The sequence below is a fragment of the Mesoplodon mirus genome (assembly GCF_964341445.2).
Source record: "Mesoplodon mirus genome assembly, chromosome: 5".
Classification (NCBI taxonomy): Eukaryota; Metazoa; Chordata; class Mammalia; order Artiodactyla; family Ziphiidae; genus Mesoplodon; species Mesoplodon mirus.
The window spans coordinates 31,886,131-31,905,108 of NC_138980.1; the positions used below are offsets into that span (position 1 = coordinate 31,886,131).

The 18,978-nt window shown below is 38.8% G+C and overlaps 1 protein-coding gene across 1 annotated transcript in view; it reads right to left on the reverse strand.

Moving 5' to 3' along the window:
- Positions 1-18,978, reverse strand: part of FAF2 (Fas associated factor family member 2) — a 59,323-nt gene that overhangs the window by 13,750 nt on the left and 26,595 nt on the right. The window contains exons 2-5 of the mRNA XM_082623551.1: positions 12,222-12,290; positions 4,776-4,910; positions 3,016-3,092; positions 288-426 (exon numbers count right to left, since the gene is read on the reverse strand). Coding sequence (XP_082479677.1) covers positions 288-426; positions 3,016-3,092; positions 4,776-4,910; positions 12,222-12,290 — 420 coding nt within the window. The remainder of the gene's footprint in view (positions 1-287; positions 427-3,015; positions 3,093-4,775; positions 4,911-12,221; positions 12,291-18,978) is intronic.

Here is an 18,978-nt window from a genome sequence, read left to right on the forward strand (position 1 = left end):
AGCAAAAGCAAAGGCACAGAGGTGGGAAAGTACAGAGTATGTTAAGGGAATGGTCAGCTGGAACCTAGGGTATAGGGAAACAAGTTATGCAGGAAAGACCTCAAAAGGAGGTTGGGATTAGATCAAGGAGGGCCCAGCTAAAGGGCTTGGTCTCTTTTTGTGTAAGCAATAAAAAGCTATTTAAAGTTTCTGAATAAAAGAATGACATGATCAGTGCTAAGCTATGCTTTCCTTTGAGGATAGAATCATATCAATAAATTGGCATCTATATGGTTTGTGGCACTGACCTGGCTGTACGTTCCCTGGTAGAAGACAGGGTGTGCCCTCCCATATTTCTCTTCAAAAGAGTGCATAAATGAAACAATGTCCCCAACGGGGTCAGTGACCCGGCTGCGAGGGTCAGGCCGTATAAAACGAAGAGCAAACCTGGGGAGGAAGGAATAAATATCACATGAATCGGCTTACTGTAGTGCATATGGAGTGGGCCAGTTTGTAAAGATTCCTATAGCAGAGCCATGGGCATGGCAGCAAAGGGAGGTGAACGGTCTGTGAGTGGACCATCAAACCTGAGAGTACAGTCTAGCTCAAAAGCCACAAAGCAGCAAGTATTATACCACTGCCTGCTTAAGAAGAATGCAAATTACTAGAATTATAAATTCCAACACTGGCCTAAACAAATCTTGAGTGCTTTTTGCAGAAAAATTTAGGGCTATAAGAACTGGGAAAGGAAGACGCAATAACCAAAAAGATCACAGGTCAGGCTGTGCCCCCAGACTCTCCATAGCGGCACTGTCTAAAACAGCAGCCACGAGCCACATGTGGCTATCTAAATTACCAAGAAAATTAATTTAATTAAATACAATTCTAAAAATTCACTTCCTCACTCACACCAGCCACATTTCAAGTGCTCAAAAGCCACATGTGGCTAGTGGCTTCCGCACTAGACACTGCAGATATAGAACATTTCCATCATCACAGAAAGTTCTATTAGACAGTGTTATTCTAGAACAGAGCTGTATCTCTTTCTGGTTCTTTTACTTGCCTCTCCCTTTCCTTTCTGTTCTCCTGGGATTTTGAATTATGAGTCCACATTCCCAAACTATTCAAATTATGGACAAGAACTTCAAATCCAAACTTGCAGTCATGACTGACTTGCTCTTCAATGGGGCAAGTAAATTCTGCTCACTGATTTATGCTTGACAGCATCCATGGAGGAAGTTATAAAATGGATCTAGACAACACTGGCAGAGTTGGAGACCTGGCAGTTACTGTAAGGTTAAAGACGGTACCACACATCTGTTTCTAAAGAGCCCATCTTATCACATTTGTATAGTACCATTTATTTATCCTCTGGGTTTCCATAAAAGGCAAAGGAGCAGGGGGTTGATAAGTCAATGTGCTACATAACATTAAATAAGTTACTTGGATGATACAGTTGCATTAAAATTAGTAACACATGCCATGCATATTTTTTCCCAAGGAAAGCAAACAATATTCATATACTTAAAGAAATATCAGCATAGAAAAGCTGACTAAACTATGATACCTTCCTTACCAAATATTGAGCCAATTCCTTATCCCCTTAACAAATTCCCCATATATACATGATTTCACTTGGAATTTCTCCTGAGTAATCAAATCAAACTCATTGACACAAACATTCCAGAGCAAATTAAAAACAAAGGTAAGAAGCTGTGTATGTGGGGGAGTGATTAGAAATCCTTAAGAAGGTTAATGTTTTGATAAATTTCTCTGAAATCAAGTATTTTAGGATTATCTTATTACTCTTTAAGTTTTCAAATTTTGATGAATGGATAAAGGTTTTAATTTTTTTGTTTCTCATTACAATATATTCCAATGGCCAAACAATTTAGGACAATCAGCTTTTAACTCTTTTTTTTTTTTTTTGCGGTACACGGGCCTATCACTGTTGTGGCCTCTCCCGTTGCGGAGCACAGACTCCGGACGCGCAGGCCCAGCAGCCATGGCTCACGGGCCCAGCCGCTTCGCGGCATGTGGGATCTTCCCAGACCAGGGCACGAACCCGCGTCCCCTGCATCGGCAGGCGGACTCTCAACCACTGCGCCACCAGGGAAGCCCCTGACAATCAGCTTTTAAAAAAAAAATAGAGATGTCAACTAAGACTTCATTATGATTTTAAAGGTTTTTACATGCCCATTCTTAGGCATCGTCTGATCCTAACACTTCTGCAGCTGCTGGGTCCCTACCTTCAGGCTCTGCTCCCTAGAGCAAGGCAAAGATCAGCCCATATTTAGAGGAAGGTATAGAATGTCCTGTATGCAAGGCTCCAGCTGTTGGCGTGGATGCCCATAAAACATTTTAGTTCTCCATGAAGTCTAGGTGTGGGTTCATCTACTACTGAGTTCCAGACCAGACACCCCAAGTCTGATGTGCCAGAAACTTGGGCCCCTTGACATTTTCCAGCCTTTCTGTAGCTTCCTGTGCTGAGCTCTCCAAATGGTACATGAAGGAATTAAGAAGAAAGGTGAAAGTGTGAAGTAAGGGGGTACACATATGGAAGGGTTCCAGTGCCAGCAACCTATGGGTTGCTAGGAGAGGAAAATGTACAGAAAGTGTATCTAGAATGGTGAAACTGTTATAGGAGGAATTCAGAAGAAAGTAGGTCATCTCAGAGCAAAAGAATTTGTTGGAATTATGAGTTGTAAAATGATTTAGGGTAAAAGTTACAAGGAGTGTGAAGCTAGTAAAGATAACAGAGGTTGGAAAGGAAAGGGTGTGAAGATGAACTAGGGAATGTAGGGGGACAAACATGTGGGATAGGGAGGCAGACTTATTTGTGAAAATGATAACATCTGTTGTTATGTCTGAAAAACCGAAAATATTTTCATGCTATATGAATACTTCAGGGAAAGTATTCAATCTGATGGCAAACTGGCAAGCCAAAATTGATAGAGCGTAATGCTTATTCTGGTCTATGTTTCAGCTCCAACGTCTACCTTGTTACTACTAACACATACATACAAAGGTACATACCTAAATATATCAAGTATTGTATAATAGGTAAACCGGAATGGAAGCATTATCAAGTAATAACCCCATCCAAGCAGCCCCTGAAATTCCAAAAACAAAGTTAGATATCATTCTCTCAATCCCTAATACCTTAATTGCTAGCTAAGATTTTCATTCTTTTTTGTCCTTTTCTTGTCATTTCTCTCTCCGCAAAACAAGGTTCCCATTTCCTGGCCCACCTCATCCTTCTTAAAAACCAACTACCTTTGACCTCACTTCATCTAATACTATTAAATTTTTCTTTTACACAATAATTTTTGTATTAAATCTGCTTGAACACTTATTCTATAGCTACTTACATACATTAGCTGTCAAATTCAGTTGCCAGTTTTCCTCCCCAAATCATAAATATTCATTCTTTCCTTTTTAGACTTAATACATTAAAATGTGGTATATAGAAATAACAAGAAAGATAACCACTATTGCTACCTTGGACATTTGTATATAAATGACAAATAATTATATTAACCACAATTATAAATCTCCAAACAGCTGCTAATCTTGGTAATACTCTTAATTATTATTTTAACAGTGTTGATTACTGCTGCTCTTATTATTAATTAGCAAATATATAGGGCTCTTTAGCTTACAAAGCATTTCTTACACGGTATATTGTGTTAACCTGAGATCCTTTGTGTCCATGGCCAGGGAGCTCTAGAGCTCTGGAGCTCCATTAGTGGACATTAGGGTCCCAAACACAGTCAAGCCCAAAACAAACTGGAGAAACATTGGACACACACAGAACGACTCCTTTTTTTTTTAATTTAAAATAGAAAAAATTTTTTTTCTTTTTTTTTTTTTTTTTTGGCCACACCACACGGCTTGCAGGATCTCAGTTCCTTGACCAGGGATTGAACCTGGGCCCTCAGCACTGAAAGTGCAGAGTCCTAACCACTGGACCACCAGAGAATTCCCTAGAACTACTCCTTGAATCATATAATTGCTCTAGGAATCTGTGCTGTTCTACTTCAGAATACCCCAAAACAGCTACTTAGAAACTATTTTTAAAACATTATCAAGTACTCCACAAAAAGGAGTGATGGAGTAAATTCTAAATCCAAGTATAAGAGGTGAGTGGAACTCCAAGAATAAGAAACTCCAAAAAGTTCTCTGGAGTGTTCACTATCAGTATACACACCTAACTTCCCTAATTTGACTGTGAATAATTTGAAGAGGGAAGAATGCCTCTTTATTCATCTCTAGATCCCCAACAGCAAAATATCAAGTACCTTGGAACACTCTTAAATGCCTGCTGAATTTAACTGAACTCACCTCCTTGCTGCTAGCCCTTCAAGACTAATTTCAAAGATATGGCCAAGGCTCCCACGGAGATTACAAGTACTTCCCTAGAAGTAGCTTAAAATTAAGTAAAATGAAGCAACAAAGAATTCAGTAAACACTCTAACTTAAAAGTGGAAGATCTATTAAACATGTAGTAAACATTTTTAGACATGTAAATACATGTAGATGAAGTGCTATAAACAAGGCACAGAAAACTCTTCAAATAATTGGCATAGAACAGGAAAAAAAAGGATACTTTCATTGGTTCATTAAGGAATAAAGGAAAAATGATAAACCCAATAAACCTACCAAGGAGTTAGGTCAAGTTAACAGGTTTATATTCTGAATATTCCTTTTGTTCCTATCATACAGAGATCAACATAACCAAGTGGAAGAACTTTTAAAATAAAAAAGGGAGAAATTCCAGCTATGAAATAACTTGCCCTTGGCTGTGGTCTTGAAACAACATAGCTGTAGATCCTGTGGTCGGCTGTATTAACTTGCAAGGGTCGGGATGGTGGTGGGTTGAAGACACTTGGTACACCCTCTTGCTCGTTCAATCTGTCCTGTACAGCAGCCTGAGAAAAAAAGAATAGCAAGAGCTTCAGTGATGCTCAAATCAACCTAGAAGAGATGAGACAACCATTGCTGGTGTTTCGAAACAGGTCACCAGGGAGTATATATTCATGAACCTTTCTTTAACTTGCTATGGTAGGAGGCAATGTGTGGTGATGGCTCCAGAATTCATACACAGTAGAGTAGTACTAGGAACTTGTCTGGAAGCTCACTGCTTTTATTCAGATGGTATGTGTTATTTAGGGTAGCTGGGATACAAGGTGCTTTACTGTACAAGTGTAAGGAAAACCATCCACAGAGAACACAGCAATGTAGGCGGTATCCCCAGAGCTGTGCAATGGAGCAATCCTGATGGGTTGGTGTTTGATGGAAGGCTTGGCTTTGGAGCAGAGAAACTTAGGTCTGAATCCTAGCTCCAGCACTCAGAAAAGTTGCTTGGATTCTGTGCCTCAGTTTTTCATGTGCAAAATGAAGAAACAATACTTCTCAGGGTTAATTTGAAAAATTAATGAGGTGACCATACACAAAGATTCTAATATAATTCCTCGCAGACAGATGATCTTCAGTAAAAAGTCTCATTCCTTTCCTAACTCTGCCCCTGAAAATGGATATTTGTCCCAGTGTAGTAAAAAAATTTGGCCTTACACAAGAGGAGGTCTGATCACTGCCTTCGACTTCTGGAGATAATCTATGTCACACCTGATAAGAGTATCTTTGCTATGGGATCCTAGGGTAGGGGTGACCACCCTAGAAAGACCAACCATGTAATTTAGGCTGGGGATTTTGGGTAATGCAGTATCAGTCAACCTAGAGACTGAGTTCAATTACATAGGCAACCAATCAAATCAATCATGCCTATGTAATGAAGCCCCAGTGAAAACTCTGGACACTGAAGCTGAGGTGAGCTTCCCTGGTTGGTAATACTTCATGCATATTGTCACACACTTGTGCCAGGAGTGTAACATGTCCTGATTCCATGAGAGGAGTAAGGAATCTTTGTGTTTGAAACTCAAGACTCTGCACTAAGTGCCTCTTTCATTAGCTGATTTTAATCTGTATCCTTTCCCTGTAATACACTGTAACCATGAGTTATAATAGCTTTCAGTGAGCTCTTCTAGTGAATTATCAAATCTGAAGGTGGTTTTAGGAACACCTTGAACTTGCAGTTGCTGTCAGAAGTGAGGGTGGGGACTTCCCTGGTGGCGCAGTGGTTAAGAATATGCCTGCCAATGCAGGGGACACAGGTTCGAGCCCTGGTCCGGGAAGATCCCACATGCCATGGAAGATCCCACATGCCACGGAGTAACTAAGCCCATGCGCCACAACTACTGAGCCTGCGCTCTAGAGCCCGCGAGCCACAACTACTGAGCCTGCGTGCCACAACTATTGAAGTCCGCACGCCTAGAGCCTCTGCTCCGCAACGAGAAGCCACCACAATGAGAAGCACGCGCACCACAACGAAGGGTAGCCCCCTCTCACCACAACTAGAGAAAGCCCACGCGCGGCAACAAAGACCCAATGTAGCCAAAAATAAATTTAAAAAAAGATGGATAGTAATTGTTGAACAACAATGTAAATGTAATTAAATTAATGCCACTAAATGGCAATGCCACTTAAAAATGGTTAAAATGGTAAACTACATACCTGGGTGAAGCCAGATTTTCTTCACATACTTCAACTAAAACTACATATCACAAAAGATTACAAGCAGAAGTGAATATGAAAATCCAGCTGTTTTCTATTAAGCCAGACAAAAAAGTCTGCAAACATTTATGTTAACGTGTAATGAGTTTATTTATTTATTATTATTATTTAAAAAATTTTTTTGGCATTTGGTCTTCGTTGCTGCGTGAGACTTTCACTAGTTGCAGCGAGGGGGGCTACTCTTCATTGCAGTACGCGGGCTTCTCATTGTGGTGGCTTCTCTTGTTGCAGAGCACGGGCTCTACAGCACAGGCTCAGCAGTTGTGGTGCACGGGCTCAGTTGCTCCGCGGCATGTGGGATCCTCCAGACCAGAGATCGAACCCATGTCCCCTGCACTGCCAGGCGGATTCTTAAGCACTGCGCCACCAGGGAAGTCCTGAGTTTATTATTTTTAAAGTGAATTAATAAACAGAACAATTTCAGTTTTAATTTGTCATATGGTAATAGATATCAATAGATACAGCCCATATAAACAGAAGCTCTTTGGAGAAAAATATACGTATTTTTAGACAGGCACAAAAATATCTGGGAAAAAAGCAAAAGAAATTGTTAATATTGCTATGTTGGGGGTGTAGGACTGAGAAATAGTGGTAGGCAAATGATCTGAGCAGGATTTTTTTCATATTTAATCTTAGGCTTTGTTTGAACTTCATGTTCCTGCAAACGACAATATTTCATTCTTTTTTATGGCTGAGTAGTATCCCATTGTATATATACACGACACCTTCTTTATCCATTCATCTGTCAATGGACATTTAGGTTGTTTCCATGTCTTGGCTATTGTGAATAGTGCTGCTTATGAACACAGGGGTGCATGCATCTTTTTGAATTATAGTTTTATCTGGATATGGGCCCAGGAATGGGACTGCTAGATCGCACAGTAATTCTATTTTTAGTTTTCTGAGGAACCTCCACATTGTTTTCCACAGTGACTGCACCAACTTACATTCCCACCAACAGTGTAGGAAGTTCCCTTTTCTCCACACCCTCTCCAGCATTTGTTATTTGTAGACTTTTTAATGATGGCCATTATGACCGGTGTAAGATAGTACCTCATTGTAGTTTTGATTTGCATTTCTCTAATAATTAGTGATGTTGAGCATCTTTTCATATGCCTATTGGCCACCATCTGTATGTCTTCAAATGACAGTTATCTTTATGTATTTTATGTATTATTTTTATGAGTTACTAAAAGTGAAAAAATGTAAATATAGCATAATCCCATTTGTGTAACAAGAAAATTATACATAAATCTATATAGCCATATAAACTAACAAAAATAGTCTGAAAGGATATACACTAAAATTTAACACTAGCTATCCATGAAATGATGGGATCAAGGGTGAGCATTTTCTTCTTAACACTGTGGAATTCTTTTCCTGTGTGGGTGCATGGGTATTTTTGCAACAAGTTTTTAATATTTCTATACGTCATTTCATGTTAAAGCATGGTTGACATTATACCAGATTAACTGTAAAACAATAAATAAATAAAGCAGGGGCAGCAATAGTAATAAACCAAATTAGAATTTAAAGTAAAAAGCATCATCTGATATTAACAAAGGATATGTTATTACATGAAAGTTCTAATGGCCACGGGTCTTCATGCATCAAATAAAATAGTCAAACTATATAAAAGTTAGAACATCTCCCCCACCAAATAAACATAGAATTTATTAATGCATTTTATTTGCACCATGTACTGCCTTCCCACAGCATATAGAAAAGCATTCTCTTTGATATATTTGTTATTAACATTGGGAAAGTTAATATTATCAGCACACTAAGCAGAGGTGTATATATAAGAAAGTCTGGAAGGACATATAATATACTAAAACATCAAAAGTAGTTATCTCAAGTATGGTTATTAAGAACTTTCATTTTCAACTTTATAAACTCTTAAATTGTTTGCAGACATGTACTGGTTTTGTAATCAGGAAAAAACAAAGACATTACCAATGAAAAATAAAGAAATCTATAAAACCACATTCAAGTTCATCATGTCAAGTAGTCTTATTAAGTAACCAGAAAAAAAAGAAACAGCAGACTCTAATTGTACATTTAATAAGCTTGATTGAATACAGACACCAAACCTTCATCCCACAAAAAACACATTCCTTGACAACCACTGTTGTTGAGAGTGGTTACTTCTAGGAAAGAAAGGGAGGGGGTGCAGACAGGGATGACATGCAAGCAACTGACAATGGGGGCTTCAATTTTATCTATATTTGTTTAAAAGAAATTTGAAACAAATATTGCAAAATGCCTGCTTTCAGGAGCTGGATGGTAGGTACATGGTGGCTCCTTTTATCTCTACATTTTTCTCTAAATTTTAAGAATTTAATTTTAAAAATATATATATTTCATAATGTTAATGGAATGTTATTAAATGACAAGGACCTTAATATATAAATATTAAATTACATAAATAAAATGAAAGATTAATATGAAAAGGATAAACAAAAAAAACAAGCTACTAGGAATTCCAAATATGTTTCTAAATAACTCTTGGGCCAAAGAAGAAAATGAAAAACTTTTAAAATACAGTTTCAGAAGAAAATTCACAGCCTTAAATGCAAGAAAGAGTACAAATAAATTAACTAAGCTGCAAAAATCATAATGCTAAAAAAATGTAAACCTACAAAAGTATGAAAAAATACATTAAAGAGAGATTTTACTTAATAAACAGAAAAGAACTGATAAATATAAGAGCTTTTTATAAACAAAACAAATAAAATAAACTAGTCTCCAGCAAGTCTCGTTTTGAAAAAAGGAAAATAAGCATAATAAAAACAATGAGAAGAGAGGATAATAGAACAGACACAGAAGAGAGTAAATGATATGCTGCTTTGTATAGCCTATGCTAAATAACCTGGAAATCTCTAAGAAAAAAGCATCTTCTAAGAAAGCTTATCAACAAATAGATTACGAATAATGGGGAAACCATGAAGAAGTTAACAAAGAACAGACAGAAATAAGTTTTTAAGTGCCTTCTTTCAAATCTATGCTATCTAGGCTTCTCAACTCATTTTATCAAGTCAGTCATTTTATCAAGTCAGCATATGCTTGAAATCAAAGCCTAGCAAGGAGACAACACCAGAGTATCATACAGAGCAACATCATTCCCTCTGCCTAAAATGCATTCGCCTTAAATGTTCACATTCGTTATTCCTTTTCATCATTCAGGTGTCAGCTCAAATATAACCTCCCCAGAAAGGCTTTATTTGACCACCCTATTAAAATAACTTTCCTGATCCTCTTTGTTCTATTTTCTATACTCATCTTATTCATAGCATTTATTGCAAAGTTAAATTACCTAGAATTAAGCTCCATGAGAGTAGGGACTCAGTCTTATTTGCTGGCATAGTGCCAGAGCCTAGAATTTAATTGCTCAAAAATAGTGCTGGGCTTCCCTGGTGGCGCAGTGGTTGAGAGTCCGCCTGCCGATGCAGGGGACACGGGTTCGTGCCCCCGTCTGGGAAGATCCCACATGCCGCGGAGTGGCTGGGTCCGTGAGCCATGGCCGCTGAGCCTGCGCGTCTGGAGCCTGTGCTCCGCAACGGGAGAGGCCACAACAGTGAGAGGCCCGCGTACCGCAAAAAAAAAAAAAAAAAAAAAAATAGTGCTGAATAACTAAATATCACTTAGGAGTATATTTTCAGAAATCCAGCACCCTATTCAAATAATATACCATAATTAAACAGTAATTTCAACAGATATCAAAAGGGTGCTTGATTAAATTCAACATGCACTCTTGATATATTAATATACCAAGAATGGAAGAACAGTCAATAAATATTTGAGAGCCTATGATGTACTAGGATCAAATTTATATGCTGGGAATAGAGCAGTTAGCAAAACCAAACAAACTCTGCGCTCACGGAGCTTATTACGTTCTAGTAGTTCTATCTCAAAGTAACAACATCACCAGCATCACACTTGATAATACAACATCACAGGCATCACAGTGAGGGCAGGATGTCTGCTATTACCATGATAACTGAGGCTGTTCTGACGTTCTAGCCAATTCAGTATCAAAAAACCCGAAAGATCCATATACTGAAAAAAAATCATGTAGTTGCAGATGATACAACTATCTAGAAAATCCAAAAGAATAAATTATAAAATATGTAAGAAAAAGGGTCACATGATGGTATCTGGTTACAAACCAAATATTTAAAAACCAGTAGTTTTCTCAAAGAGTAATTAAGAAAAAATAAAGAGAGAGGGACACTATACTGAGGGATTTGGTCACAATCTTTTCTATGATTTTATAAACTTTGATCATAATCTTCACCTTTCCCCCAAATTTATTTTTAAAGACTAAACAGCTGTAAATTTGAAAAAACATCTATTGAGAGAAGATTTTTCTTCAACTTTATTGGAGTATAATTGCTTCACAATGGTGTATTAGTTTCTTCTTTATAACAAAGTGAATCAGTCATACATATACATCTGTTCCCACATCCCTTCCCTCTTGCATCTCCCTCCCTCCCACCCTCCCTACCCCACCCCTCCAGGTGGTCACAAAGCACCGAGCTGATCTCCCCGTGCTCTGCGGCTGCTTCCCACTAGCTATCTACCTTACGTCTGGTAGTGTATATATGTCCCTGCCTCTCTCTCGCTTTGTCACAGCTTACCCTTCCCCCTCCCCATATCCTCAAGTCCATTCTCAAGTAGGTCTGTGTCTTTATTCCTGTTTTAGCCCTAGGTTCTTCATGACATTTTTTTTTCTTAAATTCCATATATATATGTGTTAGCATACGGTATTTGTCTTTCTCTTTCTGACTTACTTCACTCTGTATGACAAACTCTAGGTCTATCCACCTCATTACAAATAGCTCAATTTCGTTTCTTTTTATGGCTGAGTAATATTCCATTGTATATATGTGCCACATCTTCTTTATCCATTCATCCGATGATGGACACTTAGGTTGTTTCCATCTCCAGGCTATTGTAAATAGAGCTGCAATGAACATTCTGGTACATGTCTCTTTTTGAATTATGGTTTTCTCAGGGTATATGCCCAGTAGTGGGATTGCTGGGCCATATGGTAGTTCTATTTGTAGTTTTTTAAGGAACCTCCATACCGTTCTCCATAGCGGCTGTACCAATTCACATTCCCACCAGCAGTGCAAGAGTGTTCCCTTTTCTCTAAACCCTCTCCAGCATTTATTGTTTCTAGAGAGAGAAGATTCTTGCTGTGAAAAAAAATATGTGCCACCTGCCGTCCACTGGCAATTCCACCCAGAAGTAGGCGTCCAAGACAGACCTGCGTGGTAACTGCAGGCTCCTTTGTGATAGCAAGACAGTAGAGAAAGGAAAAGCCTTAACAGGGCGGTGGGGTTTTTTAACGGTATACTCATAGAGGAGACCTGCTACACAGGATGAATGAACCGAGCTAAAATGTATTCAAATGGCTAAATCTCAAAACTTAACATGGATTGCAAAAGGAGGGACTTTGCAGAAAAGGTACAGTTTGTTACCTTTCACAAAAAATTTTCAGACATTCATAAAGAAACAAACAAAAAAAAACACGTGTCTTTGAGATTTGTTATCAGACCAGGGAAAAAGAAATATAAGTAAGCTCACAATGAATCCTATTATACCTCTATGTTCCAGTTATGCTGTTCCAAGGTATGGCGACATTGATCCATAGATTCTATGCCAGTCAGATCCTGAAAGATAAAAACAAAAAGTTACTTAGGGAAAATCCAACAGTGCATATTGGATATTTTTACCCCTAATAGAATACTTACGAATACCGCTGGGAAAATAAAGTTTTGAAGGCAGATATTCAAGTATGGTAAAACGTCACTATTCAGAATTTATTCAGCCAGTTATTGTAGCTGTTACTCCCATACAACAAAAAAAAAATGAAAATCTCTTGTCTTTTAAAACCTCAAGGCTTTCAAGATTACTTGATCAAAATCAATATTCTCTCAAATTCAAGTTTAAAAAATGAAAGACTTCTTCAACCTCTGCGCCCAGAAAAAGTCTTTAATGATAAACATCTACTGTTTATAATACATACTGATATAAAAATGCAGGTTTTCTGCAAATGTAATGCCTTTCACTAACTTACATCATTTTACCTATTAGCTTATAATACAAAATGTGTAAAACTTTTTATCAAAAGGTCTGTACTTCAGGTGTTTCCCTCCAGTATGTACTTTCCCTGCTCCCTTCTCCTTGTACTATCCTCAGGTTTCACTTTGTCTATGACCACATTTCCTTCTTTGGCTCTTCTCCTATCCCCTCTAAATGTAGAAATTTCCCTAAGGATGTGTCCTTGGCTTTTGCCTCTTCCTGGCAATCCTCAATGACCCTTTCTACTCAAATGACTCATAAATTTCTGGACCTGTCACCTCTTCTGAAGTTTAGCAGCATGTTTCCAACAGCTTATTCAACATTTCTACCTAGATGTGGCACCAGTACCACAAATGCATCATTTAAAACCACTGTATGTGTTAATGACATCACCACCTTCCAAAATATACAGGCAAATATGACATCTGGAACCTCAGCCTCATCTTTGAGTACTCTATCCCTTGAACTACATACTTCATCAGTAATCAAGTTCTGACTGTTTTCTATATCTATAACCACATTTCCATTCCCTGAGCCGGCATCTTCAATCAAGCTTTAATGACACCTCAAGTGAATTGTCAAAATAATTAATTTCTCTTCCTCTTCCTCTTCCTAACTCTTCCCTACCTCCTCTGGTCTCCCCACTCCCATGTGTGTTATTTCTCTGCTCAAAACTTTTCAGCTGACTGGATAATAAAATCCAAAATCCTTAGCTTGGCATTCAATTGTTTCTATAATGTGGCCCCAACCTAGCTTTCTACATTATTTTCTGTTTCCCTTTAGGTGTCCGATACTCAACAAATCTAACAGCTTACGTGTACACCTAATGACCAGAATTTCCACAGAGCTAAATCCTAGCCTTCCTTCAAGGTCTAATACAAAAGCCAAACCCATCCATCCATCCTTTCATGCAACACATATCTACAGTTTATTGTCTATTCTGCGTATTACTTACTATGTCCAGGGATATAGGGATGAATACAATAGTCTCTATCCTCAAGAAATTCCTCTTAATAACCAGCAAGCAACAGGAAAAGGAGATTGATCTCAATCTGCTAAGAATGTCGTAACATGTACTGGTGAGTCAGGAGCCTGAGATTCTTGCTTTGGTTCTGTGCCCTGTGATCAGTGACCAAACATGTTTTAATTCTAGCTTCCTTTATGTACAACATGAGGGATTTAATTTGGACTATTTGAATATACTTTCCAGAGCTTAGAAGAAAAAAACCAAAAACTGAAGTTTGCATTCTTTAGGTATGCAGTTGTTTATTTTTTTTAATTACACAAGTAGTATAGAAACTTTGCTTTTTTCTTTAAACTGAACTATTTATTTATTTATTTATTTATTTATTTATTTATGGTTGCATTGGTTCTTTGTTGCTGCGCGCGGGCTTTCCCTAGTTGCGGCGGGTGGGGGCTACTCTTCGTTGCGGTGCGTAGGCTTCAGTAGTTGTGGCTTACGGGCTCAGTAGTTGTCGTTTGCGGGCTCTAGAGAGCAGGCTCAGTAGTTGTGGTGCATGGGCTTAGTTGCTCCGTGGAACATGGGATCTTCCTGGACCAGGGCTCGAACCTGTGTCCCCTGCATTGGCAGGCGGATTCTTAACCACTGTGCCACCAGGAAAGTCCCTGCTAATGTATTTTTATGTTTAAAATACTACAAAATTTTCAATACTGCAATTGGAAAGCTCTGTTAAGAACTCTAGAGCTCTATTAAGAACCACTGGCTTTGACAGCTCTGACAATGTGGATTTTTTTTCCTGACCACCGCGGGCCTCTTACCAGTTTGGCTATTGCCTTCTGGCTTATAATAGGATCCCCTTTAACTTTTGATTTCCTTACAGCCCATTGCAGAGAACTGGGATGTCCAGGGTTCCACTTCCTCTCTGTACATTCTCTTTAAGAATTGGACTTTACTTTTACCTTCTTCTCAGGGTATGAATGACTACTGTGTCTTTACCAAAAATGCTTTCTACCTCTCTTATGAACCTATTATTTTCTATCATCTATTATGACTATTTACACTCATTCTACTGCCTTATCAGAGGATGCATGCTCCTTAAGAGCAGTGTCTGTGATTCATCTCTATATAATGCTCCCCAGTACCTAGCACACAGTTAAGGGCTTAAAAGGTTGCAGAAAAAGACTGTCCAAGTTAAAAAGACCTTTTAGTATAAGCTTCAATAATCATAGCTACTAAAGTGAAATCCTCTAGAAAATTTCACCAAAACTCATTGTACATTAATACCCTGGGGTTTTAATTAAACTCCATCTAGTCAGAACTAGATGCTAAGCTGGTTGTTAAAAATACACATTTGCAGAATCTTCCTGTAGATCAATAAGTCAGGGATGGAGCCAAGGAATCAGTGGGTTTTTTGAAAAGCTCCTCAGTTGATTCTAATGTACAGCCAGGCCAGGAAACCCACGGTACTGTACAATTCTAAGTGGGACCAGAGATTATACGTCACTTATTAAAATAACTTTTTAAAAAAGGGGTTATGAACACTGTAGGAGAGTACAATCAGGGTAACTGCACATCTTCAGTATACTGAAATACTTAACCTAATGCAAGCAAAACCCTTTTATTGTATAAGTAGTGAATCAGGGTAAACTAGAAGCCCAACTTGAATAAGCCTGCTTTTCAGTCACTACTGATGAGTATTAAAAACATGCACTAGCAATATGCTAGGAAAGGACTATTCATATATCAACAAATATTCACTGATCTGGTATTCTAGATAGCCAGGATACAAATACAGTCCCTGTACTCATTAGGCTTGTATCCTACTAGAGAGAGACTGAGCAAAACAAACCACACACATAGAGAAAATAAATGAACAAAAATTTAGGCTGGGGGATTCCTTAGGATTGGGTGCTCAAAGAAGGACTCTCCAAGGAGATAACATTTCAGGAGAGACCTGATGAAAGATAAGGGTCCAGTCATGGGAAAATATGTGGGAAGACTATTCCAGGCAGAAGGACAAATGCAAAAACTCTGAGACAAATGGATACATGACACTATGCATTTGTCAAAACCCACAGAACTTTACAGCAGAGTGAACCTTAATGTACAGAAATTTAAAAAATAATTTAGGTGAGAGGATCCCAGGATAGAACACAGACTGTGACAAAATAATCTAATGGTATTAAAAATATATGAAACATCCTCACTGAACGCAGTGGAAGGAAAAGGTGTTAACCTAAAACTCTGGAAATGAGTGCAGTCTGTAAGACTAAAGGCAAAAGGAACTGCACACAAGCACTGTGCTCTAGTTGACAGAGTTGGTTCACTGTATATGTTCATTCTGAAGCACTATATCCATATACTTATACTGAAATTGAACAATTAAACAGAGAGTGGGAGCCAGTTTTCTCATTGTTGAAGTGGGAAGTTACAGATAGTCGAGGGGAGAAGGCTGGAATGATCCACGTGGGTGAGAGTTGGAAACATCTGAATCAACTCATTTTGAAGTTTAATTTAGACAGATGGTTGCATATAGAACTAGTTAGCTTAGTATACACACATGTATGTCCTTGCTCTATCAGCTGAGAGGGCCTAGAGGCAACAACACACACCCCAACAGCAAGCACACATAATGCCCAGATTTGGGTTTCTAATACTGTTCTCCAATAAAAGGAACCAGGTTCCTTGGAGAAATGGCTAATTCTAGGACTGGAGCAGAAAATACACAAGATGAGCCTGGAGAATCCTGTAGTTCCAGAAAGTAAAGGAGTGCTCAAAAAACCCCATAATGATGGGAATATATCAAAGTGATACAGGAATCAACTGAAAGAGCTCCCAATGGCCAAAGCTGGTACAATTTGAGCAAGAAAATAAAGTAGTAATAGGTTATAATCCAAAGTACAAAATAAACATCCTTGAGTCCATATGAACAGAAATATATGACTGAATAAATAAATGGGGGAGAATAGACAAATCCTGTGCAGAAGAATTCCAAATAACTATGTAGATAGATACTTTGCCTTCTAGGAGGTAGAACATAACTCTTCACTCCTTAGGTATCTACGGGCTGTGCACAGTGACTTCCTTCCAAAGAGTACAGTATGGAAAAGGAGGAAAAAAGATTAACTTTATAATGGAGAAACCTGACAAACACTACCTCAGCCAGATGATCAAGGTCAACATCAATAGCGATAAATCCTGTTGATAATATGTACCCTTGATAAAATGTAATGAAAAGGCACTTTACCTCTGTGGTCTTCCTCCCCAAACCCCGAACTCCAGCCTCATCATGAGAAAAACATCACAAAAATCCCAATTGAGGGACAATCCAAGAAATACATGACCAGCGCTCCTCAAACTGTCAAGGTCATCAAAAACCAGGAAAAGTCTGAGAAACTGTCACAGGCAAGAGGAGCCTAAGAAGGCACAGTCACTAAATGTAAGGTGGGATCCCGGAACAGAAAAAGGACATTAGGTAAAAACTAAAGAAATCTGAATAAAGTGTGGACTTTAGTTAATAATAATGTAATAATACTGGTTCATTAATTGTGACAAATGTACCAAACTAGTATGTAAGATGTTAATAGGGAACACTGAGTGAAGGTATATGGGAAGTCTGCATACTATTTTAAAAAGTTTTCTGTAAATCTAAATCTATTCTAAAATAAAAAGTTTACTTCAAAAGTGGAAAAACAGGACTTCCCTGGTGGCACAGTGGTTAACAATCCGCTTGCCAATGCAGGGGACACGGGTTCGAGCCCTGGTCTGGGAAGATCCCACATGCTGTGGAGCAACTAAGCCCAAGCACCACAACTACTGAACCTGCGCTCTAGAGCCCGCGAGCCACAACTACTGAGCCCACGTGCCACAACTAATGAAGCCTGCGCACCTAGAGCCCATGCTCCACAACAAGCCACATGCTCCACATGCTCCTCAAGCCACCGCAATGAGAAGCCTGCGCACCGCAACGAAAAGTAGCTCCCGCTCACCCCAATTAGAGAAAGCCTGCGTGCAACGAAGACCCAACGCAGCCAAAAAAAAAGTGGAAAAACAAACAGAACTGGGGTGGGAGAGACACATCTGAGACAGAACAAGCTTGGCAAGTTGGCAGATAAGGTCTGAGAAGTAGGCAGGGTAGGGGAAGTTCATCTAAGGTCGTGTCTCTCAACCTTGTTTGCACATCAGAAGCATCCAAGGGGAATCTACAGCTATCTAGACACCCCCCCACACAAAAGCAATTTAATCAGATTCTCTGAATATGCAGGTTAGGCACAGGTAAATTTTTTCCTGGAAGGGAAGGAGCTTCCAGCTGAGTCTAATGTACAGTCAGAGTTGAGAATCACTAACCCAGAGCCTTACTTCTAAGTTCAGCAGGAGTGTCATGACCATATGTAGCCAGTCATTCTGGCTGCTTTGTGAATTAATTGTAGAGGGCATGACAGAGAGCAAGAAACAGCAAGGAGACTATACAGGAATCCTAGGGAAAGAGAATGCTGGTTTAGCATAGGATCGTAGCAGTGAAAAGGGAAAGAAGAGGATAGATTGAGGTTATATTGTAAAGACAGAGCCAAGAAGATTGGATAATATGTGGAAGTAGAAGAGAAATATTAAGATACAGTGTTCAAAAAAATTAGGAGGAAAAGTGGAAACAGACCGCCAAGGATGAATGCACTCTTACTCATTATATCATGATGCTAAATGCATCGTGCGGGAATGGATTTCCTGACCTCAAAGCTAGCCAGTAGGATCCAAAAAGTCAAATGAAAAACATGCCGAACTCATCTGGCACTCACTGTCTGAAAACAGATGTAACTTATAACCTAGATATGGGTTGGCTACCTGGGTTTTCTCTCAGTTTTGTACTTTAAAAAAACCTAGTATAAGTTAGGTTAAGACAGTTTAAATACTAGAGAAAGATGAGGAAGGGAGAGGTTTCCCTGTGGTCACAACCACTACCACTTCCCTGTATTCCAAGAAAAGGATTTAGAGTTTTGATTCAATCTCCTTTCCAAACTTAAAAACAAACAAACAAAACAAACATATAGGGGGAACTGATTAATGGTCTTTGCTTCTCCTTTCTAGACTGTAAGCATCTTGACAAAACTCCATTCACCTTGGCTTTCTGATCTTCGTAGGACTCCTCTGGTGTTTTCTCTCCTGGCTTGGGAACCACTCTTTCCACCCCATTCTTTCCACTAACCAGCCCCACCTTTCACACATCACTGCATACAGTCAAGGTTTGGGGAGATTTCTCAATTTTCTCTTCTCCATGAGAGTCTTCTCTCCTAGATATGTACAAATTTGAGCATTCTTAC